Source organism: Mastacembelus armatus, chromosome 23, assembly GCF_900324485.2.
Source record: "Mastacembelus armatus chromosome 23, fMasArm1.2, whole genome shotgun sequence".
NCBI lineage: Eukaryota > Metazoa > Chordata > Actinopteri > Synbranchiformes > Mastacembelidae > Mastacembelus > Mastacembelus armatus.
This window is the reverse complement of record NC_046655.1, coordinates 11486616-11509501: the sequence shown is the minus strand read 5'-3', so window position 1 is coordinate 11509501 and position 22886 is coordinate 11486616. Positions and strand designations below refer to the sequence as shown.

The 22886-nt window shown below is 40.4% G+C and overlaps 2 protein-coding genes across 5 annotated transcripts in view; both read right to left on the bottom strand.

Moving 5' to 3' along the window:
* The window catches only part of apaf1 (apoptotic peptidase activating factor 1), a 29798-nt gene extending 14878 nt beyond the window's left edge, over positions 1 to 14920 (bottom strand). Inside the window, exons 1-26 of one of the 3 annotated variants that reach the window (XM_026327131.2) lie at positions 14775 to 14920; positions 13846 to 14027; positions 13480 to 13669; positions 13049 to 13246; positions 12723 to 12912; positions 12459 to 12571; positions 12123 to 12254; positions 11742 to 11980; positions 11459 to 11626; positions 11184 to 11315; positions 10721 to 10834; positions 9826 to 10010; positions 9435 to 9561; positions 8964 to 9089; positions 8697 to 8837; positions 8446 to 8571; positions 8173 to 8319; positions 7511 to 7639; positions 7252 to 7377; positions 6788 to 6907; positions 6389 to 6514; positions 4586 to 4702; positions 3215 to 3340; positions 2001 to 2132; positions 1790 to 1915; positions 188 to 313 (exon numbers count right to left, since the gene is read on the bottom strand). In XM_026327131.2, the coding sequence (XP_026182916.1) occupies positions 188 to 313; positions 1790 to 1915; positions 2001 to 2132; positions 3215 to 3340; positions 4586 to 4702; positions 6389 to 6514; positions 6788 to 6907; positions 7252 to 7377; positions 7511 to 7639; positions 8173 to 8319; positions 8446 to 8571; positions 8697 to 8837; positions 8964 to 9089; positions 9435 to 9561; positions 9826 to 10010; positions 10721 to 10834; positions 11184 to 11315; positions 11459 to 11626; positions 11742 to 11980; positions 12123 to 12254; positions 12459 to 12571; positions 12723 to 12912; positions 13049 to 13246; positions 13480 to 13669; positions 13846 to 13989 (3600 nt within the window). In that variant the 5' untranslated portion in view covers positions 13990 to 14027; positions 14775 to 14920. Of the gene's footprint in view, positions 1 to 187; positions 314 to 1789; positions 1916 to 2000; positions 2133 to 3214; positions 3341 to 4585; positions 4703 to 6388; positions 6515 to 6787; positions 6908 to 7251; positions 7378 to 7510; positions 7640 to 8172; positions 8320 to 8445; positions 8572 to 8696; positions 8838 to 8963; positions 9090 to 9434; positions 9562 to 9825; positions 10011 to 10720; positions 11149 to 11180; positions 11316 to 11458; positions 11627 to 11741; positions 11981 to 12122; positions 12255 to 12458; positions 12572 to 12722; positions 12913 to 13048; positions 13247 to 13479; positions 13670 to 13845; positions 14028 to 14774 lie in introns of those variants that run through there. The other 2 variants (XM_026327129.2, XR_003296925.1) reach the window with 2 other exon arrangements.
* A 1166-nt stretch (positions 14921 to 16086) lies between these two features.
* tcp11l2 (t-complex 11, testis-specific-like 2) lies at positions 16087 to 22651 on the bottom strand. 2 transcript variants are annotated; one of them, XM_026327241.1, is made up of 11 exons: positions 22512 to 22598; positions 20833 to 21015; positions 20123 to 20303; positions 19709 to 19841; positions 19336 to 19456; positions 19018 to 19241; positions 18753 to 18889; positions 18411 to 18598; positions 17896 to 18077; positions 17620 to 17792; positions 16087 to 17440 (listed from the first exon to the last, which is right to left on the bottom strand). In XM_026327241.1, the coding sequence occupies exons 3-11, from the start codon at positions 20289 to 20291 to the stop codon at positions 17172 to 17174; spliced, it is 1596 nt and encodes a 531-aa protein (XP_026183026.1). In that variant the 5' UTR covers positions 20292 to 20303; positions 20833 to 21015; positions 22512 to 22598; the 3' UTR covers positions 16087 to 17171. The 2 variants fall into 2 exon arrangements, with proteins under 2 accessions (XP_026183026.1, XP_026183025.1); XM_026327240.1 differs by lacking the exon at positions 20833 to 21015 and having other exon boundaries at positions 22512 to 22651.
* Positions 22652 to 22886: the final 235 nt, after the last annotated feature.

Sequence of the window (22886 nt, the reverse complement as noted above, 5' to 3'; positions counted from 1 at the left end):
TTTTCCCCCTAAATCCATAAAATCTTCTTACTTCCAACCTTCTCCAATTCCACAATTTGCAATTAGGTACTGTGCAAAGCTTGTTTTTCCAGCAGCAGAACACATTTAATGAGTCTGAATTCTTAAATCAGTAACCAAAATAAGAATTGCAAAGGCTAAGGAAAGGCTGAACATGCTGGATACACACCCGGATTTCTCCATTGTCATCTCCAGTTGCAAGGCGTCGGCTGTCCCAGGAAAACTGGCAGCTTCGGACACAGTACTGGTGACCGCTCAGTGTGTGGAGACACTGCCAGGAGTCACAGTGCCACAACTGTGAGCAGAAAGCAATATATCAATGTAGTACCTCATTTTCACAATGCAGCAGTTGTGTATAGAGTAACCCATTTAAAACAAGACTAAGCTACCTGTAATGGTAATGGTATCAGCCTTACAGTGATACTACTGTTAATGAGTACTCTCTTACTCTGTGGTTGTCTCTCTCATTTTTGGAATTTTCCTTTCTTATCTCTATATCTCATCCATTATTCTTTTTATACTCATTCCTCCTTTCTCTTCCCTTCCCAATCTTTCACTCTGTGTTTCCTCCTTACCCCAGTTGCATCCTGTGCTACGCAGAAAATAACACAGTTCATAATTAGACACTTCATTTGGCAGCTGGCTAACTGTCTGCACACAAAGTTCTATTCAGTTGAAGGTCAGGAGAAAAAAAAAGGAAGAGACTAAAAAAGGGGACAGAGAGAGAGCTAAAGGAAAAGAAATGAGCAGACCAGAATACTCATTTTTGTGGTGCTAAACAAAGACTCATGGCTGAACCTTTTGGTTTGACCTCTAAATAGACGGAGACCAGGGGACTTTAGTGTTAGTGTGTGTTTTGAGGTACCAGAGCCCCTGGTCTGGAGAGCAACGACAATGTGACTGGCTGCTAACCAGCCCCACAACACACACACCTCAATTATCATCTTTGCCAAATCCATAAAACACACATTCTCTCTCACTACCTCCCATTGACCAAAGCCAGGCTGGCTGGCAACCCAGTTCTCTACAGTAAGCATCAACCAAATCCAAATTCCCGTGTGAAACTCTGTGGTGTTGGCCCTAGATCAACTGCCTACGAGAGAGACTTTGTATTGTTTCTAATGCTGGACGCTCAGGAACAACAGCTGTCATACATGGTTGAACATTGGATAGAGACGTATAAATCTAACAAAAACCCAAAAATCGTTTATGATCTAAGAAAATGAATGACACTGAAAAAGAAGCCAGCGTCAAAGATCATACAGTCTCATTACTGTGGGCGATGAGTAGGAATAGCAATGATTTAAGAGTGGCTTGTGGAAAACCGCATCTCTAGCTCATTGAGTCAGTCAAAGTCAGGCCAAAGTCAAGCGCAGCAGTTAGTAAATGGCAACCTGGCAAAAAATGACATCCAGATAGGGAGGTGGGTTGGTTGCAGGCAAGCTTGCCTGCCAGGCTGATAGGTCAGCCAGTATGGGCTGCAGTCAAATTAAATCACTGGATGTGGGTGTACAAGATTGACTGACCTGCGGCTAACTCACCAGGCTCAGGGCCATCTGCTGCACACTAATCTCCAAGGCCTTTTCCTTCCTGTAGAAACCTTTAGCCTCAACTATCACCCACAGCAGTGCCTCTTTGTGTCTGTGCTGTAAGTAATCAGCTCAGAAGGAGGTTTGAGGGAATACACTGGTGTGTAATAGGTCACATTCTTACTGGCAGCACAAACAGATATGTCTCATCCCATGAGTATGAGAATGTGTAAGCGTTGAACCTTAGCAGTCTTGTCAGCAGAAGTGGTGGCAAAGAAGCATCCGCCTGGCGAGACATGACAGGATAGAATGGCTTCACGATGAGCCTCGATGTCCTGCAGCTTCTCTCCATTTTCTATGTCCCACACCTTACAGGCAGCAAGAAAAACTGCTTGTTTAAATGTTTGATTTCAAAGTGCTGTTACCTTTGCTGTGAGTTTGTCTAAATCTTACCTTGACAGTGCCGTCGAAGGACCAGGACAGCAGGTGCGTGTTGGCGGGAGAGGTGGAGAACAGAGAGAAGCATCTGACCTGCTCTTTATGACCCTGAAGCACCATACAGTCCCCTGACTGCCACCTCCACACCTTCAGGGCCAACACAGAAACAAACAGGGACAAGGAATCTTTGAGTCACTGATCCACAGTTGAACTACAGATGTCATGCATGCACTGCGATTATGTATATGGCTTGCCACTGTAACCGCTCAGCTATGGGGCATCACAGACTGCTTTCTTTATGTGTGTAGGAAGGTAAATAAACAGAGACAGGAGTTCAGGTGGGGGCAGGACATACAGAATCTTTCAGATCATCTTATTATGTCCTTGTTTTTCCCGTCTGAATAGACTGTCATTGGTCTAAAGGTTAGAATCCATCATCAGCTAACATCGGTGCCATTAGATCTCTTTACATTCATTCTGCGTCTGCATTAACATCTAAATACACACTTCCACTTCCTGTCAAACAGCATGAATTTGAACAGCTTCTGAATAATCGGCGGACGGTCTGAGAATAGTGATGATGTAGGCAGCAGCCGCTTGAATACGGAATGAGATGCTGCGCTGTCAGAGAGGAGAGAAGTGCTGCAGTGGACAGGTCTGTCGGCAAAAAGAAATGATAAAGGAGGAGGAGGAGATGAGAGGGGAGGAGAGAAAAGAGGAAATGAGCAACCGAGCATGAACGGTGGGAGTTGACAGAGCGTAACGGCCTGAAATACACACAAATACTCACACACAAACACAGATAGCTGCACACAGTCAACACAAGAGGGGGAGGCAAATAAAGAGCTATCGAGAGCCGCACAGCCAAGAGGCAAAGCAAGGGAATGTGAAGAAGAGGAGTCAAAAAACAGGGATGAAGAATGAAGAGGTGAAGAGGCTGACAGCAAAGCTGGCAGAGTTTAACAGGTAGGGGAAGGTGAAAACACCACAGAGACCCAAACGACTGTAAAGATGAGCGATTCAGCAGAGCAGGCAGTTTTACTCAAGGTGAGAAATGGGGATGGGGGAGAAGAGTAATGAATAGCAGTGAAGAAATAGGGAACAGGCTGGTGAGGAGGCAAAAGAACATGCCACACATGTGGCAAGAAAAGGCGATGAGGACGAATGAGAGAAACAGAAAGAAACAACATACACAAAAAGAGGAAGGAAGCAAATGCAGAGTTGCATACTCTTAAGGTGGTGTCCTCGGAAGATGTGATAAGCGTTTGGCCATTCTGAGTGAACTGGCAGTGCAGCACTGTTTTGGTATGTCCCAGCAGATTGGCCAGAAGTTTTCCAGAGGGCACCTCCAAAACCTGGAACAAAGAAGACAAAATTTCAACTCAAGCCTTTAAATAAAAGTGACAACTATGGCTATGAGCCAAAATAAAGAGCTCTACTGTTACCAGAAGTCACACAAAGTTCAGCCTTAGTGTCTGGAATATCTGTGCAAGCTTCAAATGATTGTTCAGGCCAGATATGCTCAGGAGGAAAAACTGTCCCTGAAACTTTCCTTAAAAAATCAAATACTTGAGAAGTGATGAGGTGAGGTGCTACTGGCTTGATGTTGATAAGCACATCAAAAAGAAAGTGGAGCTGAGAGAAAAAGTGTGAGCTTTTAGTGTGACCGTTCAGTCCGGTCAAGACTACAGAGGACTGCTGGGTGTGACAGCCCTGCAGACATGAATTATTATTTTAGTTAGCATGAAGGCAGAAAAAAAAGTGATCATGTCTTTTCTCTTGGGAATGCTACTTTAGAGATTATTTAAAGCTGATTTTGAGAGAGATTTTCTGACATCTGCATAGCTGCTAACACTACATCTCAGGGACTTTCAGAAGTCCTTCAGAGGGTTTGCATCAGAAAAAACATCATGATATTCCTTGGCACCCTCATATTAAAAATAATCCATGGTTTATTGTATCACAAATATTAACTTACTCTACTTATCAAAGATTAATACAAGGAGGCTAATTAGTGTATTACGAAGTGAAACATGGGTATAGATGTTGGCACTAAGTTTCATTTTCCTAATTAACCTTCTGATAGACCTATCTAGTGACAATTAACTTTGCTTAGGTTCGGTCTGCAAATCTGCATGTTTCAGGAAAGTCATGCAAAATCACTGGAGAGCACAAATAAACTTCAGGAACAGGAAACAAAAATCAATACATCCCAACTTTTATTTTCAGACCAGTACAGCTCCTGTAGTTTGGAAAGTCTGAAAGAACCTTGGTAACATGGGAGTTTACCAAGCACTGAAATATTTACATCTCTGAAGAGAGGGCTGAAATGTCAGAGCAGAACAAGCCTCAGGGCACACAAACCATGTTTGTCAAGCTCCATGCACTGAAACGCAAGTCTGGAAGCCTGGGAGAGACACTTTGGCAAGCTCATCTGGCTCAAGGATTTCTGGGATGGTGCGGTAAAGAAAATTCCTCAGGGTGTTTAGTAGGGGGTCAGTGGTTTTTAATAACCACTAAGGTAGCCACTGAAACAGATTTTAGTGAAAAGTCTCAAGCACACACACATGCACATGGATATTACACTTTCCCTACCATACCTGCACGCTGCCGGTGCTTAGCCCTACAGCCAGCAACAACCTCCTGTTAGAGGTCAACAGTCGCCGGATCATACTGCCAACCGTCCTCAGTACCTGACTAGCTGTCAGCCCTGCTGCCTGGCACAGAACACACACATGTACACAAACACACACTCACAATAGCATACTTTCACAATCATGAAGTAAAGTAACATTCTGTCCACTGCTGCACATATGAAGTCATTAACAGAGCGGAGCTGGTATGTTAGACTGACTGGCACCGGGCAACATGAGTGAGTCATCCATTAGTCATATTTCCTTCAGTAAACTTAAGAAGTCCAGGTAAGGTAAACGGAAATAAAGATCTTTCACTGCAGCAGCCAGTGGCACCAAGAAAAGGCTCCAGCTAACACCAGGGCTCCCTCTACTGTTAGCTGGAGGAAGTACAAAAGATTTGAGGACTGAGGATCACAGGCCCTTACCGTGCAACCAAATCTGTTCTTGGGGTAACTGTAAACGTATGAAACACCAAATGTAATGTCCAGTGTGCTTTCTTTCTTAGTAAACCAAGTGGATATCTCAAAAAAAAGGCTTCAAGGACAACTAGTCTTTACTTTACATGGTCAAAGTCCAAACACTTGAGCTTGGCAGTGAATCAAAAACACAGATCGAAAAAGACAACTTCTGTGGCAACTAACAGGAAAAGGTTTAGTACACTGAAAATCCTTACATATCTAGATAGATTTGTGTATTTTCTTTTCATTAGTTAGTGGCACAAAAATGTGCTGTGTCATTCTTAAAAACTCAGATCACTAATAATCTGTGGATGTTTAAGCCCTCATTCTCATGTCTCTGGGGTCAGGAGACAAGACGAGTAGCATATGAAGAGTCAAAGAGAAATATAACTAAAATGATTAACCCCTGTAGTCATTCAGACCGCAGGGCCTTTTAATTCATTAGGGTTAGTCTGTGGTGTAGGGAGCTGGTCTGGACTTACCACTGATGTCTGAGAAAGTGTTTGTTTGAATATAGGACAAAAAACCTTCAGGGTTGTCCTTTACTGCTGCCACACGCATATAACATGCAATACGCAAATACACTTAGAGTCACAAATACACACATCTGCCACAAAGCAGACTAGTGCCTCTTTCTCTTCTTGCAAGCAACAATTCATCATGAAGACAAAGCACAGTGGAGCAGTAAGAGCAGAAGGACAGACACAACAAAAGAAAACAAAGTGAAAGGGGGAATAAACAAAAGAGGCGTGACACAGACAAGTGAAATATAAAAACAGAGAACAGGGGTAAAGAGTGTTGAGAATACAAATCACAGGCAAGAAGACAGGCAAAAAAGAGAAGGGTGCAGAGAGAGAGAGAGATGAAAGAGGTGTTGGGAGCTGACCTGATGTAAAGCTGACAGGACAGATAAAAAGGGTGACAGTGCTAATGTCAGATCTCATGACTCAACATGATGAAAAACACCTCTACAGCAGTGTGGAGATTCAGACACATACTGACCTGCTGTCATACACACACACAAATCCACAAAAACACTCATCACACATGCGCACACACACAAAATTGAACTTTTTTTTGTTTGCTCTAAAAATGTCAGACAATGCCCAAGGTGACAGCTTGTTTTTCCCAATCAAGAGTCTAAAACGCAGATATTTAACATGAAATACATGTGTTGCAAAAACACATGATGATTCTTTCTGTGACTCTCAATTTCAGCACCAGAATTGTCTAAACTGATCTTACTGTCCTGTCTTGCAAACACTCAAACACATGCAGTGTGTATTGTAGATCTAAATGTGATTTCTACCTGTACAGTGCCATCCTCCTGGCCCAGAGCCACCGCAGGGGGCTGTCTGCACATACAGGTACACCGGATCCTGGATGACTTCTCCTCTGACTGAAACAGCATACACCCTGTTCTTCCATCACGCACCTGACAAACACACACACACACACACACACACACACACACACACACACACACACACACACACACACACACACACACACACACACACATAGTTTCATATGTGATGATTTAGGCTTACAGTAGTATAGTCTTGACTATAGTCTTAACTTGACTGCACTCAATATCACGAAAAAAAAAAACAAACAAACTTTTCAGCTTTGTATGCAGCCAGCATGAACTAGCTGACTGCCTTTTAATTCTCAGTTCAACCCTCTGCACCATTTCCCCCCAGCTCACCGTCAGTCTGTTGCAATTATCTGCAGCTGAGACAATGATTTCTTCACCCCTGAAGAGAACGTCAGAGTCTCTCTTCAGAGAGATGGCTGAGGATGTGTGAACCTTATTAGTCTCCCATAACTGCAAACAAGAAGCACAAGGGATGTAAAGCCTGGCAGAAACTAGGATGTAATGTATACTTCCAGTTAAAGCGCAAAAGCCAACATAAGATTTCTCCTGTTCTCTTGTTGTTTATAATATACTGTTGCCTGTAATAGATGGCCTACAATGTGTTTTCATTCATACAAAATCAAGTTCAGTTAAAATTGTATATAAATTGTAAATAAGAAAGTGGGGGAACCAAATATTTATATGTAATTTCACAAGCTTTGATTTTACTGTCACAATAGGTGCAAGAAAATACACTAATGTAAATACATGACACACACACACACACACACACACACACACTGAGTCAGTCTTACCCTGACAGTCTGGTCGTCAGAGCAGGAGAGGAGCTGTGAGCCGTCGGGAGAGAACTGGACACGCTGGACCCAACTTAGGTGACCACTGCAGTCAGCCATCTTCTTATTGGCCTCTAGGTCCCACAGCTGGAAGACACACACAGTACACTATGTTAGTACTTTAACAGGGTACTAAGGCAGCACATTTTTTTCGAGCGAGTTTTAGAGTTAAAAAAGACCCTGAATAAAAAGTGGGACTGTGTGTGAGTATGTGCTGCACCTCTACAGCATAGTTGGAGAATGCAATGGCCAGCAGGTTACTGGTAGGACAGGCGTGGCAGTATTGCACCGTGCTCAGACGGTTGGTCTTGATCTCCAGCAACATGTCTGATGTCTCCACATCAAACACCTGAGAAACAGACAGACATTGGTTTGCTCACTTTTTTAGACAACTAGTTCCATAAAATTAAATATAAAAATCTTCACTAGTAATTGAAATCTAACAGACCATGTCTTTAAGAAGTGACATATGATCACAGAAATATGCATCTAATACCAAAAGTTATAGCATGAGGTGTTTCATTTGATGCTCCCACCATCCTTATAGCACAAAGCATCTGGGAATAGTTACATTCCCAAACCTTTGTGCAAAACTAATAAAGAAAATGGCTGCCATACGGCTCTTATAGAATGAGGTCTAGCAGCATTTACTCAATTACTTTTATAACCAGGACACACACTCTTAAAATTCACTCGATGACAAACTCTCAGTCTTATCTCTGAGATACATGCAGATACATGCAGAGACAGATTCATGTCCAAACTGTTTTTACCCTCTTCATCACACATATGGTACTTCCCACACAACAACACTACAGCAAAATAACACCACGTCTTTCTACTTGTTAAAACATGAATTTACTCTTTCAAACAAACACTCACCAAAACAGCATTCCTGGCAGCACTAATGACGCGTTTGCTGTCTGCAGTCCAGGTGCTGCACTTGACAATCACCTCTTCGTCAGTCTCTGCAAATATGCTCCTCACATTGATTGTCTTCCACTCATTGGCAGATGACACCTGAAACAGCTGCATATGTACAGCAACACACAAAATAAATAGCACTTAGTTTCTTACTTTTGACTCAATCCATACAACTTTTCTAAATAAGCATCCAGTTCTCTCTCAGGCACTTTGAATTTTAATGGAATTCACCTTAACAGTGCCGTCATTGGAGGAAGTAGACAGGTATTTGTCATCGGGGGAGAAACAGCAGTGGTTGACAGGCTCAAAGTGTCCAAACATGGTGTTCTGGGATGATGGCTTGTTTAGGTTCCACACCTACAGAAAGAGTGTCACAATAATCCTTATTTAGACAGAAATCTGAGCACAAAAATGTAACTAACGTGAATAACACGTATAAGAAATACAAAGTGAGTGGCAGGCATATAAACCTTGACACACACCTTGACATTTAAGAACTTGTCGTTGGAGCAGGTGGCCAGCAGGAGTCGTCGTGTCGTATTGGTAAACTGACAGTAGTTGACCTGCTCTTCGTGCTCCTCCTCAAAAACTCTCAGCAGCATGGCTCGCTCCACATTCCACACCTAAAGGACAGATACAAAAATATCAGGGTAAAATGAAATTATGCTTTTCAAGTATGTGTCATTTTGAGTGTATTTCACTTGCCTTGTTGTTGGTGATAATCGGAGCATGGACAGTAATTTGCTCACCTTTACTTTCCTGTCACTAGAGCAGGTTGCTAGGAGACGGTCGTCAGGGGAGAAGGCACAGCACAGTACCTCGTCGTCATGGGCCAGGATCTCTGTGAGCTTCTCCCCTGAGGTGCTTTTAAAGACCTGAGCACATAGGTACAACAATGGCGGTTACATAACAATCCACATGTACAGTAAAAGTTCTTCATCAGGGAAAGTTCTTTGTAAAAGCATAATTGAGGAATGAATGACCGCTCAGTAATTATACATTTTTCTGATTACTCTGTACAAAGAATTTAAATCTCCTTAATTTGCAAAGAGCATCCTGACAACTATGTTGCATTTGTATTGTTTTTAAATAAACAGGCTTCTAGCCTGAAAAGTGATATTTTCCAGTATTTTTTGTCTCCATGGAAACTATTTGCCCTTCACAATTTTACACCCACACATACACAAATACAATCAAAAGAAACACATCCACTTTGATACCTTGAGAGTCTTACTCGCTCCACAGGAGGCAATCTTGGCTCCATCGTGAGAGAAGCAGGCAGAGTAGATGGAGCCCTGGTGAGGATGGATCACAAGACGGGACAGACTTTCTACACTGCTCTTATTCCTGGACAAAAAAATTAGAAGATCACTCCAAATAGGATGAGCTGATTTTTTAATAGTTTACATATATCTCACTGATTTACACACATTAGCCATAAATAGGAGCTTTCATGTATATGTATCAAAAACATTCATTTGTAGCAAACAATGCTAATTTTAAAGGCATTTTAGCTACAGGTGCAAAAGATGGTCAATACATTAGCTGTTTTTAACATCATAATTTGATCATCCACATCAGGAGACCATGGTAAAGTGCTTGCTTACGTACAGCCAGTCAAAGTAGAGTGTTCCTGTGCTAGCCCGCTCCTGTGCCTGCTGCAGAGCCTGTCTGTAGACCTCAGAGGCGTATGGCTGAGACAGAGCAAGCTGCACCACATCAGGAAAGGGACGCTGTTCCAGCTGGTGGCCGTTCAGAGACAGAAACTCCTGGAACTGGCTGCGCACTTCACTGTTCTGAGAGGACAAAAAAAAAAATAATCAAGCAGAGATTACTCCACTGCAGGCAGTCAGGCATGTTAACTGAAATTACCCAAAATGTGATCCTTGATCACAGGGACTCCAATAAAGAAGTCTAATCTTGATCTCTACACACAGTTCTGTGTAATCAGTACAGTTATACTCATATTACCCTAAAGGTAAGGCCCTAAACCTCTTCTTTTCTTGAATAGCCATGTGAGTGTTATGTAAAACGTTGTCTTGAGATAATACTGATGAAATAAAATCATAAATCACTGTTACCTCAGAAATTTCAAAGCAGGGCCTCCTTAAAATGCATATCCCAGCAAAACAGATGTGGGGTTACGCATCATAACTTTCCTGATAAACCATTTGCTAATTATCAAACCTGCTCACTTGCAATGGTGAAAATTGGGAAGGGACCAAGGGACAGCCAAAATGTGCATGGGCAATAAACTTATCTTTGTAAATGAGATAATCAAAAACAACTTAAGGGGAAAATAGAGAGACACATTTTATTTAATCCACAAAGTTTTATGGAGAGGGCAAGAAGGCCTTGCATTTTCCCTAAGGACGGTCTTATTTATGAGCATGCAGAGCACAATCTATCATTTTTATCTTTCTCACGACAATTAAAAATCAGCAATTAACACACACGGTAGCCCAACTGATTTTGTTGAATACACAGTGAAGTTTTGTCTGCTTACCTCTTCGTCCAAAATGGGCCCATACTCCACATAGTCATTGATGAGGGGGGCTGGACCCATTATCTGGGCCTTGATACTGACCCAATCCAGAGAGAACATCAGGGAGTAGAGTTCCTGAGCCGAGAAAGCAAGACAATGTGAAAAACAATAACAGAGACATTGTAGACATAGCTGCTCATACCTGAATACAGTCTTAGTGTAGGGTTGAGTCACACACATTACATTAAATTACTACATTAATAAGAATAATTTCCAATTTGTGTATCATAATATGGAAAATATGAGAAAAGTAATCTGTAAAAAAACAAAAACAAATGAATGCTCAGTAAAATGAAGTGTTACACTGCATTTTATTACCAACTTCTAAAAGCTACAAATGATTTAGAAATATTGACTTTGCCTATCTCTAAACATGCGTGTGTGTGTGTGTGTGTGTGTGTGTGTGTGTGTGTGTGTGCGTTACTTTGGAGAGATTGGCTTTGGCCATATGGTAGGTCAGGAATCTGATCCAATAGAAACATTCCTCATCGCCTGATGTGGGAGGACCATCCCTGTAGAAATGCTGGTACTGATGCACCACCTTAGCGTGGAGGCTCTGAAACACATGCACAAACAATTACATGTAGTTAATTTTCCCTACATGGAAAACATGATCCTGCAAAATCACAGTGGCGAAACAACTAAGTCTGCCCACAAAACACTAAGTCAGAAGTCTTCTAATGCTACATCCAGACATACCTCGAGCTGAGTACGGTTCTGTTCCACCAGGAAGTCCAGCTGGAGGTCATGGAGGTAGTAAAGGTATGGTTTACTGTGACTGTCCACAAAAAGTAGAGATTTGTTAGCAAATTCCTCGAGAATATCCTCAACGTCCTCCAACTCTAGGTCCCACAGGATAGACAACACCTGAAAGAAAGAATAATGGTTATTCTGTTGAAAAGTACTGTAATATTGTTCAAATAGGAGAAGTTTAGTACAAGTAGCTAGAATGAAATGAAGAGCTCTGTTTTTGTAGCCAAACCTTAGCAGGGATTTTGACATCCTTTTCTAATACAGTAAGGTCCTTATAGAGCTCTTGATGTTCTTCAGGCAGGACCTCAATACTAGCAGCCATGGCTTGGTCCAGGGCATCATAATCATAAGACGATGACTTTCTAATCCGCTTAAACTGCTTCTGCTGCAGCTGGATGAGGTAATAACGCCAACGGTTGGGTTTCTCTTTGAGCAGAGCCCCAATCAAGGACACCACCAGAGGGGAACCTGAAATGGTGGCACAGAGAAGGAACACTATGTAAGCAAAAGCAAAGCCTCCTAAAATATGTTCAAATCAGAAAGAGGGCAACACAACACCTAAGCAGTGAAAAAAAACAATAGATTTCACTTAGAGCCTCAGTTTACAGACCTTTACATTCTCTAACGATACTGCGAGCTTCCTCTGGAAGTCCCTGTGGTTTAGTATTAGTGTACAGAGCGAGGATCTCCAGTCCTTTTTTGTCATCCAGACCACTCTCAACTTCCACCTCATGTTTAGCACCTACAATATAAAAAAAAAAACCAGATGATTTAATGCACGTCTGCATATGTATAGCTGACCACAGTAGAAGAAAAGAACTTAAAACACCTAAACCAGAAAATGTTACTAATAAATACAGGGATTGATTTCTCTAATATTCAGATAATCAGTGCATAACAATCATAGTATAAAACAACAACAATGTAATAAAAAAACTGCACATACCACTAACTGAATCAGTAAGGCTTCTATTTCTGGTGGTCAAAAGTATCCGACACTGAATATCAAACACCTTCAGCACTGTACTGTCCCAGATGTCGTCTAGAATCAGCAGGGATCTAAAAGGCAGGACATGAACCGACAACTTATCAGATTATTTTAAAGGTATACCAATACAGCTGAACAAAAAAAAAAAAAAAAAAAAGTAAATTTATTAACTGGTCATCTTGCAGCACCTAAGGAATATCATGTTTATCTGAAAATAGTAACCTGGGATATCTGCGCAGCATGAGGAAGCGCAGGCGCTCCTTGGCTTCATCTAGAGAGTTTGGGGTCCGGTGAAAGGACTGGGAATCTAGGCTCTGCTCTAGACGGAAACACAATGACTGGATTTTGACCAGGAGGTCCGGTTTCTCCAGCTGGCCAATTGACAGCCAGTGGATGCCTCCAGGAAAACATTCTACAGACAGACACGGAGAGGAAGAAAAGATGGGAAACAAGTGGTGAGAATGCTTTTGCTTTCTGTATTCTTCAACTGTTTTAAAGTAAAGATGCTAATGGATATTGTTAGGCAGTATTGGTCAAAGACTACTCACCTTCAATGAGTCCATGGTTTCTGACAGCCTCTGCAGCCAGAACAGATTTGCCTGAGCCAGCCATCCCGAAGATGGTGACCCAGCCACTCTCTTTCTGCAGATGGTAGAGTTTCTCCCTGATTTGGTTCACCAGCTCTGGCCGGCTGACAAACACCACAGGCCTCTGTGGAACACCCCCTTCACTTAACACTGCCTGGACTATTAATCAAGAACAGCAGAAAGCTTGTAAGAATTTTCAGCAGGCATGAAATGACACTTATGAGTCCAAAAATAAAAAATGAAATTCATGACCAAACATGTATAACCAAAACAACACAGTCAAATATTCAGCAGTGACCAACCATTAATTTTTCCTACAACCACTCATGGACTCACACACACAGACCTCACAACCTTTCAACCTCCACGCTACACAGGTACTGACTTCTCACCATAAGATGTGGAGCCATCAGAGGAGCTCTTATGTGCATCAGATAATACTTGTGGTAGATCAGCATGGAGCAGATTGGCCAAATCATCATACGCCTCCCTGATCAGAGCGTTGTAGAAGGAGATATAAGCACAGTTGCCCTTCCCCAACAGCAGCTCCAGCAGAGCCGCAGCCTGATCCTTTCTGGTGGGCTGGAGAAAACGTTATTAGGACTGCAATGCAGATACTAACAGATGCATATTAAAGGCTAGGCCTAAAGCCCACCTCATAATGTAAAATGAAAAGCAGCAAGATATAAAAAAGCAATTATGCGTTCCAAATTATAAATGACTTTCCCACAGATCTCTAACGTTGAGCAGAGACTCACCTGAGTCCTGATCCTCTCCTCCTCATCCCCAGTCATCACACCATCACTGATCATGTGATCCATCAGGTAGGAAGGCTTGATGTCTTGCTCCAGCCTCTGGCGAAAGCGCAGCAGACAAGCCCGGGCACCTTCCTCTAGAGTCATCTCTACACAAAAAGCCAACCATGCGCAATGCTGTTACACTGCAATTGAACAGAAGAGGTGTATGGAAGTTAATGAAAAACATGTGGATCAAATTATTGCGGTTCAAAAAGCAAATATGGTGCTGTCTTTTTTTCTCTTTTACATGGAAGATTGACAAAAACTAAAAACAATCTGAAACTACTTTGATAATCAATTAATTTTTTAAGATCTTTTCAGAAAACTTTTCTTTGGGCTCTCTTATATTATAACAGGAACAATCACGTGAGAAAGTAACTGTCAGATTAACTGATAGTAAAAAGAATTAGTTGCCACACAGCATGAAATAAAGCCAACAAAAAATGAAAGTATGTGGACAAAGTCAAAGTAGTGTACTTATAATTATGTGCCACAAATAGAAAACTGAAAAAAAAAAAAAAAACAGAGATCCTGTAAGTTAAATGCAAGAGCTTATCAGCTGTTCAAAATCTACAAAACAGAAGTCACAGTTAATAGTCTCCATAACATTTGGCGTCAAAATAACACAGACAACAGTTTAGAGCAGTTTAATATAAATATTTAGAAAGTTATGAACACAATGCTGTGAACACAGGTACTTTCTGACAGCTCCCCAGTATCACTGAATGTGAAAGTAACAACACTCAGCTTACTGTAAGTGTTTTATCGTGACCTTTCATTTTATCACTAACTTCACTGACACAAAAACCTTTCAATACTAGTCTCGACAATTTCACTCACTCTGAAATGCAAAAACGAAACAAAGGCATAAACCACTGGTGGATACTCACGACTATCTTCTTCACTTTAACGTGGAAGGTGTTTGTAGAACTACATGTAAGGCAAAGTCACAAGTCACAGAAAATAAAAGCCAGTTTATTTCTGTTAACATTATTCTACACGCCCAATTCTCAAACAGAGCTTCCTGATTCACAAAGAAAACAACTACCCCGGTGCGAGGCAGCCAATCGCGTGACGTTACTTAGTCCACGTGACCGGTGAGGTCATGTTATATTTGTAACCAGGCAAACTGCTGCTCACTTCACTTGCTACTGCAGTGCTCGGAAATGTTCCTTTCCACTCATTTAAAGGCATCTGTTCTTGTAATAAAAATAAACAGGAGCTTCCTAAAATAATAGTTATGAAAAAATAAACGTATTTTCTTAAGGGCCGTTGTTTTATTAGCTTAGAAAAACAGCAAATAAACAGAGAAATTGGATATTTTAAAAATATTTTAAGATGCAACTAAAATCATATTTTCAATTTTGTAATTTTTAAATGTAAACGTAAACGATCTACTGAATATTGCCTTTCTGTAAAGTGTGGTGTTACAAAAAATAAATAATTAAAATAACATAAAATAAAGTATAAAAACAATTTGTGGTTGCAACTCGTAATTGTAAGATATCCGGACTGCATTTAAAACTAACACACCCGCTTGGAGACAGCAATGTATAATGATGCAATAATATAACACAAATATGTGTCGAAATTACAAGAATAACTGCATAATGCTGCAAACACATTACCAATATTTATTTTGAATAATAAAAATTCAACTTACTTATCTGTTATTATTATTATTATTATTATTATATCTATTATGGGGGTCAGTTAAACAAAAACTATAATGCAACCCTGTATCTCCCATTACAGAATGTTTTAGCTTCCTAAAATTAAACTGGCCCATATTTCATGTTAAGTCATTTTAAAATTTATTTCCAGGTTCCTTCCCTCCTCACTTCAATAGTATTACAAATTGAGAGATCTAAATGGCCAAAAGCATGATTTCTAAAATTCTAAATGTCTGATTTATTAAATAATATGTCTTCATTAATACTATGTTATGTGGTTGGCTATATTAGCAAACTATATACACCTGACTTTTGAGTGTATTTGGTTTTATACAATTGTCTTACAACTCATAAAGGACAGTCATTGAGACAGAAGTTTATCAATTATGATGGTTATTTATATTAACATTACTATGATTCTATAGTGTGACTTAAAAGATATTAGGTAGGCTATATGGCTCTATATAAAAAATAGTGTTAGTACTCAATATATATAAGATGTGATATATAAGACATGGCCCAATTTGTATCTCTTTTGTGTTTTTTTTATTTTATTAACTGAAGTAGAAGAAGAAAATAACAGCTTCCCACATTTTGTGTACATATCATTAAGAACATAACTGCTTATTAGGTCCACTGGAAATTTTGGACACAAAATCACTTTCAGTCAGCACCTTTCATTTCCCAGTGGGCTTAAATAGCAAACATAGCAATACTGTAACAACTACAGTACTTCAAAATGTAACAAACATAACTATTAAATCAACATAGCAACTTATTCACTGGCAGAATATAAGTATTGACCATACAACATGTGACAAATACTTCAACAAATTACCCAGATAAAAACTAAAATGACAAAAACCCAACACAAATATACTCATGCAGACAAAACAACTTATTACTCCTACTTCTATTTTTTTATTGAATAAAATCAGTGGATTAAAAGGTACAGAGAAAGTCTAGTTCTCTGACTGATAAAAAAAGCAGAAGGGAGAACAATCAAAACGATAATTCAATGGGGGAAAGGATACCTCATTGTTTGCATTAATATGTTCAAAGGTGGTCATAGTTAACTATACTTATAGTATGTAGTGAACCACTCACAACTTAAAAAGCGTATTTGGTAAAAATTTAATTATTATAAATGCTACTCTGCTAACTTTCTTAATATATGGACTTGAATTTTAGTCGTCTTTGCCTCAGAAGTGCTTGAACTACATTACGCATTATAAGATTTTTCCCTTTTCCCTATTTACACTACAAAGTAACAGACAGATTTTCAATGGTGGCTCACTATGTTCAAAAGTGGATCACTGTAATACTGGTTTTCTGGCTTGAAGGTGTAAATGTTCATAAGAAAGAATATCTTATCACAAGGGATTTATCACAAAGGTGCAGGTCACATTAAAAGTTAACAGCGTGGTGCTAACACTGCACTGCTTTCGCTGCTAAATGTAGAGACTAAAAAATGTATAATGCATTACACGTAGATCCAACTATTGGAGTACACTGGCTGAGCAAAAAAGTAATATTGGATGGCTATTATAGTACCTCTGTAGCTTCCATTATATTTAGTAGCAAAAATAATCCTTACACTGCATGAGCCAAAATTTAGTTTTTATTTGAAGTAACGGAGTCCTGAGCAATGTCTTGAGGATGGTTTGCTGCTGGTGGGTTGCTGCTGAACATCAGCTTCCTTATGATATCTGCATAGAAAGGTCCATAGATAGTCTTATTGTAGTTGACCAGGGAGACGAACTTTGCTCCCATCAATGCCAGTTCAGGCTTGATAACAGTCAGGCCCGCTGGTACCTGTTCAAGTTTGGTCTGTGGTTTAGGATCACAGACGAGCACCATGAAATACTGTTGCACACGGTCCTCTGCACAGAAGTGAACAGAATGACAAAAGGTTAGAAAATTTACATCTGAATAGGTTTCTGGTTATAGCACTAAGTTACATCACCTCCAGTAAGTAAACGATGTAAAACTCTCTTCCAATTACATAAATGTATTGTTATGGTACAGGCTCTTCAAAGCACAGTCACTCCTGCTCACTTACCAACCAGACTGCGAATAGGATTGTCCTTCTGGGTGATGCTGCAGATCTGGCCTTTAAGGCTAACCTGCAGCGCTGGGGTGAGTGCAGGATAGTTCCTCTCTGTTAAAGACTTGTTGAGCTCACAGCAGATATGTGCACTGACGCCCTCTAGTGCCTCTTCTAGTTTAAAGTCACTGGAAATGGAGAGAAAAGTTTTGATTTTAGGTCAAATATCATGTTGCAGCAGATGACCTGTGATAATTATGGGTATGTGGATGGGTAGAAAAGAGAACTGACGGGTTGTGCATTCCATCCAGCAGCACACTGGTCATCTGTTTCAGGCGGTCAGACAGGGTTGGCATACCCTGGATGGGCCCTCCAATGGAGCTGTAGACAATGAGCAGCACCTCGTTCACTGTCTGAAACTGTTGGAGTTTCCACTGAAGCTCTCGCAGACGTATTTCATCTGTCATCCACGTCTAAAGAACAACCAAAAAAATGACTTAGATGAATAGTGTGACATTTTAGGAAATGCACTCTTCATGCTGAGAGTTAGATGAGAAGATGGATACCACAGTGAGAATATGGAGCTACCTCTGAAAGGTGATCTTGGATAAAATCATACACCTTCACAAAATATGCAAGGAATACCTTCAAATAACTGTTAAACTGTGTGTATTATCATTTTCTTGAAATGAAGAATAAGAGTTCAGTGAATGTTGTGGTTTGCTGAGAGAAAGCAGACTTTCCAAAGACCTTTCCATAAAAAACTATTTCAATGCGTATAATTAAATAGGCATGAAGACACTTACCTCAGGCAGTGGGCTCTTATCATAGTCCCATGTGAGGATGCGGAGGAAGGCGGCATTGAGGACCTGGAATGGTCCTGGCACAGCTTGTTGACCTTTCCGCTGACTTTTATTCTGATCTGTGGGGATGGTGGCCGACAGCAGCTCCTCCAGTACTGACTTGATCCACGAGGTGGTGTGCTCTAGAGCGTCTGAAAAAGGTTAGCAAAGTAAAGTAAAGCAGTAGGATTTAATGTTTTACACTTTTATTTTGAAAGTTTAACTACTCTCTCTCCATATATATTTATTTGGCAAATAAAATGGTAAAGCACAGCTATAATGTAGTGTGTTTCATTGTTCACTTACTGGGTGTTTTTTCAACGACGCTCTGGAACTTCGCTCTTTCGTATTCAACACTCTGTCTCTGCAGCACAGGTCTGAGATTATCAATTGTAAAGTTGACCATATCTGCCTTCATCAAGTCCAGCACACGGAAGATCTCCCTAGTGTGTAAAAAAAAAAAAATCAAGCCGCTATGACTGAATTCTTATAACATGACTACATAAGAAAACTCACAAAATTCATGTAGTCTTTCAGAAAGAATTTTTTATATCCTTTAGACTGAGCTTACCTGAACAGTGTCACTATGTTATCTTGGCTTTCCCGCAGCTTCTTGATTTCTTCATCCCTCACTGGCGCACACATCTTGCCCATAGTGGTGATGATGTAAGAGGCAAGCCCCTGGATGTCTACAGCATTGTTGTCAGCCTGCTGACGAATTAGGTCCATGTCAAGCACCTCCATGATCTGGGTCCTCATTCGATTGGCACCCGGATTGAGGAATGACAGTAAGATCTGTCACACGAGAAAAACTATCGTTACCTTTGGGAGGCATTATTAAGAACTGGGAAAAAAAGTCAATTCAATAGATCAGGTTGTGTGTGCTGACCTCTCTGATCTCCTCCAATAGTCTGATGGCCTGCCCATACTCAGGTGGGTTGTCATTCAGCTCTGACTCCAGCATGTCCCAGAAGGCTTTGTGGACATTGTCTCTAACAACTTTCCATAAACTAAAGAAGAAATGGAGGGTTATATTTAGCGTACATTATCTGTCAGAAGCAATGGCTAGTTAGTGCTGTTTTTATGATAGTGATAGAATATTAACTTCTAAATAACTGTGACGTGATACATTAACAATAAAAACATGCACGAACAATTAGTTTGACTGCTGCCAGTAATATTGCACAGTCAACAGCAATTCTAAATATTGTAGAATATATTGTGGAGAAATGGAAACACAAGACCTTATGCAAATAGTATACCTGTCCTGAGGTAGACAGTCTGGCTCTAGGTGGAAGTTGCGGTTCACAATGATCTCATGGGCAAAGCTAAGATTGGACAGGTCTCTGGCAGACTCCATAACCTCATCCAGGCTTAAGGTTTTGGGTGGGCTTGCTGTGGGAACCAAATATTCAACAAATTTATAAAAAGACAAATAAGAATAATAAATAAATTAAGTGGGAAGTTGTTTAAGTTGCATCATGACAGTGTTGAGCATACTACTACAAACACAAACAGAATAGCATTCTAAATGTCATTTTTCAAGTGAAGTCTGAGTCAATCCAAACTACCTAGCTGGTGTTATCTGAGAAAGTTCAAGAATCATGCATATAAAAATTGAAAAGAGAAAGTCCAAGGTTGTACGGTGAGCTTATACAGAGGGGGAACAAACTCACAGGACGGTGTGCAATGCTTGCTGGAGCAGTCGCTAGTGAAGCTTTCACGGGAGCAGTCCAAGTCGCTGTTGGACGTCATGCTGTCACAGCGCTCTGACGACGACTCCACATCACTGCCTTGGTCCTCACCACTGGATGTGGAAGTGGGTCGTTCACCATATAGAGGCATCTTGTTTTACAGCTGCACATGAAAAGTTGGTGATAATCCTTAGTTTGTTAACTCTAACTTCAAAAGAAAACAACTTGTTTTCTCAACACTATTATTAATTTGAGAGGCACAAGCCACATGGTACCTTGTTACTTTCACAGATACTTAGAAAGAAATTATAATTTAACAGGAAGGTTTATTATTTCTCCTGTTGTTTGGACCATTAAAAAAAGTAAATCATCTCCCTACCCTGCCCTGCCGATGTAACAGGGTGCAGTTAGAAGAAAAAAAGCAAATATCTGCTGCTCGTAGAAAGAGAAATGGCGTGTGCCTGCATTATTGAGAGTGTATCAACTTACCAGCAGCAGGTACTATTGTCAAGGTAGTGAACAGAAACACCAGTTATACTCAATAAAACTGCTGGTAACCATGGAAACAGAAACAAGAAGACGTGTCCTGTGCTATATGTTTCAGTATTAAAAGCTTGAGGGTATGATTGGTATTTTGAGAAAAACACATAATTCTGTGTTTTGTTTATTGCCACAGGAAAAACAGCACTAACCATGTTAAGGAAACAAACAGGACCTGTTTCCAGAACTAGGTTTACACAAAAGCCTGTATTCCTTGAGGATAAAGGGACACTGCACAGGCCTATCTGAGAGCAATTGTGTCTCCAGGGCAACATGGGACAACTGAGGGCTTCTCAACCGTCAAAATGATCCTGTTACACCGGTCCCTGGGTTGTCTGTCATCCATATACATGAAACACATTAACATAAAAAAGACAGGTATTGTTGGTCAGCAAAAGAAATAAAAGTATGAGCTTAAACCCAAAATGAGTAAATGCAGAATTTCAAACTTTAAGCATGGTGGGAGTTTTGTACATGTTCTAAAAACAAGCACAAAAACAAATGACCAAACACAAAAATATATCCCAATGACTGTAACATTTACAATTAAACAAGCCTCTGCCTTTCTAATATTATCTAAGACATACAGTGCAGGCAATATGACCCTTGGGTGTTCCTGTGCCTGGTCTCAGTTATCTGCTACCAAAAATGAATGCACACTCCCTCCCTGCTCTTTTGGTTTAAAGATAGCTGAAGGGGTGAGGAGAATGGACTCGGGTGTTGTGTGACTTCCATGTACCCCTCCTGCTGTTTGAAGCTCATTCATTACATCATCTGCTAGACTTCACATCTAGGTCAAAGCAATGCAGCAGGCCAATTTTTAAAGATTATCTAGACTGATGGAAGCAATGCACTCTGGAAAACTGATTACAGATTAGTCTGCTCTGTCTTCCACTGCATAATCAGAAAGCCTCCTTTAATAAGTCTGAAGTTAAACCTTTGACATGTAAGGGCATATTTAGAAAATTAATTTAAGAAGATATTTAGAATGATAGTGATGTATTTATTTTAATGATAATGTACACAGTGGACCATAAGATACAGCACTGGAACGTGGTGTGCTGTTAACAACATATCTGATTAAATATAACTTTCCAAGGTGAAAATAATGCCTAAGATGAATTTCCCCTTGTGGTTTAATCGAGTACTCTATCTTATCTATTTATGTGCTTGTTACAATAAATCCTAGAGAAACAAAGAATCTTCTGTAACACAGATTTGACTGCTGCATAATGTAAACACAGCAGTGGATCAAGAAGGCTGGGCCTAACGACAGGGGAGACTCTTGCCATTGGCTGCATCTCCCTGTCTCTCATCCCTACATGGAAAATCTTTGGTTACATAGCTGTGCACATGGATAAAAAAAAAAACACACACGCGTAAGAAGTGGGTACACGTGATCCAAGCTACAGACCAAAACAAGAGCTCCATCGATGGACGTTTTAGATATTAGATAATTAGATTAGTGCATAGTTTTATTATTTCTGTGTTCTTGTCAGAACCCAAATTAAAGTGCATGAAGCCTAAATGCATTCTGCTCTGCAAAACACATTTATTGCAACTGTCAGTCAGCGCTGCTTACATTAATACAGCGTCTTCGTTGCATAACCAAGTCCTCAGACTAGAGCCGAAAATAATACCAAGTTGTTGAATTTTACATAAACGCTATACTTTGACGTTAGTGTTGACAAGCTGGAACCTGCGACGACTGAAGCCAAGTTTCCGCTTCACAACAAAGCGACAAATGAGCATAAAGGTTACCAACAGACCCCAGCCGAGTGTTTCACGATTGTAAATGGAGCAAAATGTGCAGCACAAAAACAACTTTTACCTCATTCGAGTCTCCGTACAGGGAGACTGGGACCAAAAATAGCCCAGTTCTGAAGAGGAGCTTCACAGTTGTTTAAAGGTCCTTGGCTCCTCCAGCTGGCTCTGAGGACGGGCGAAACTATTTCACTCGCAGGGGTGTTCAACGTCAAGCCACTGCAAACATTATATTTATGACCTAGAACTCAACTATTTTAAAAATTATATATGCTCTAAATTGGGAAACACAAATATAAATACATACATTTTGTTCGGATACAGCAATATAAACATTATTCTACACGGTGTCCCCCTTGGTTGTATTAGTACGGTCTGTTCTGTTTGACGAAGGACGTCTTTGTTTACGGATGTGACCTGTGTGTTCAGAGTCCCTGCTTGA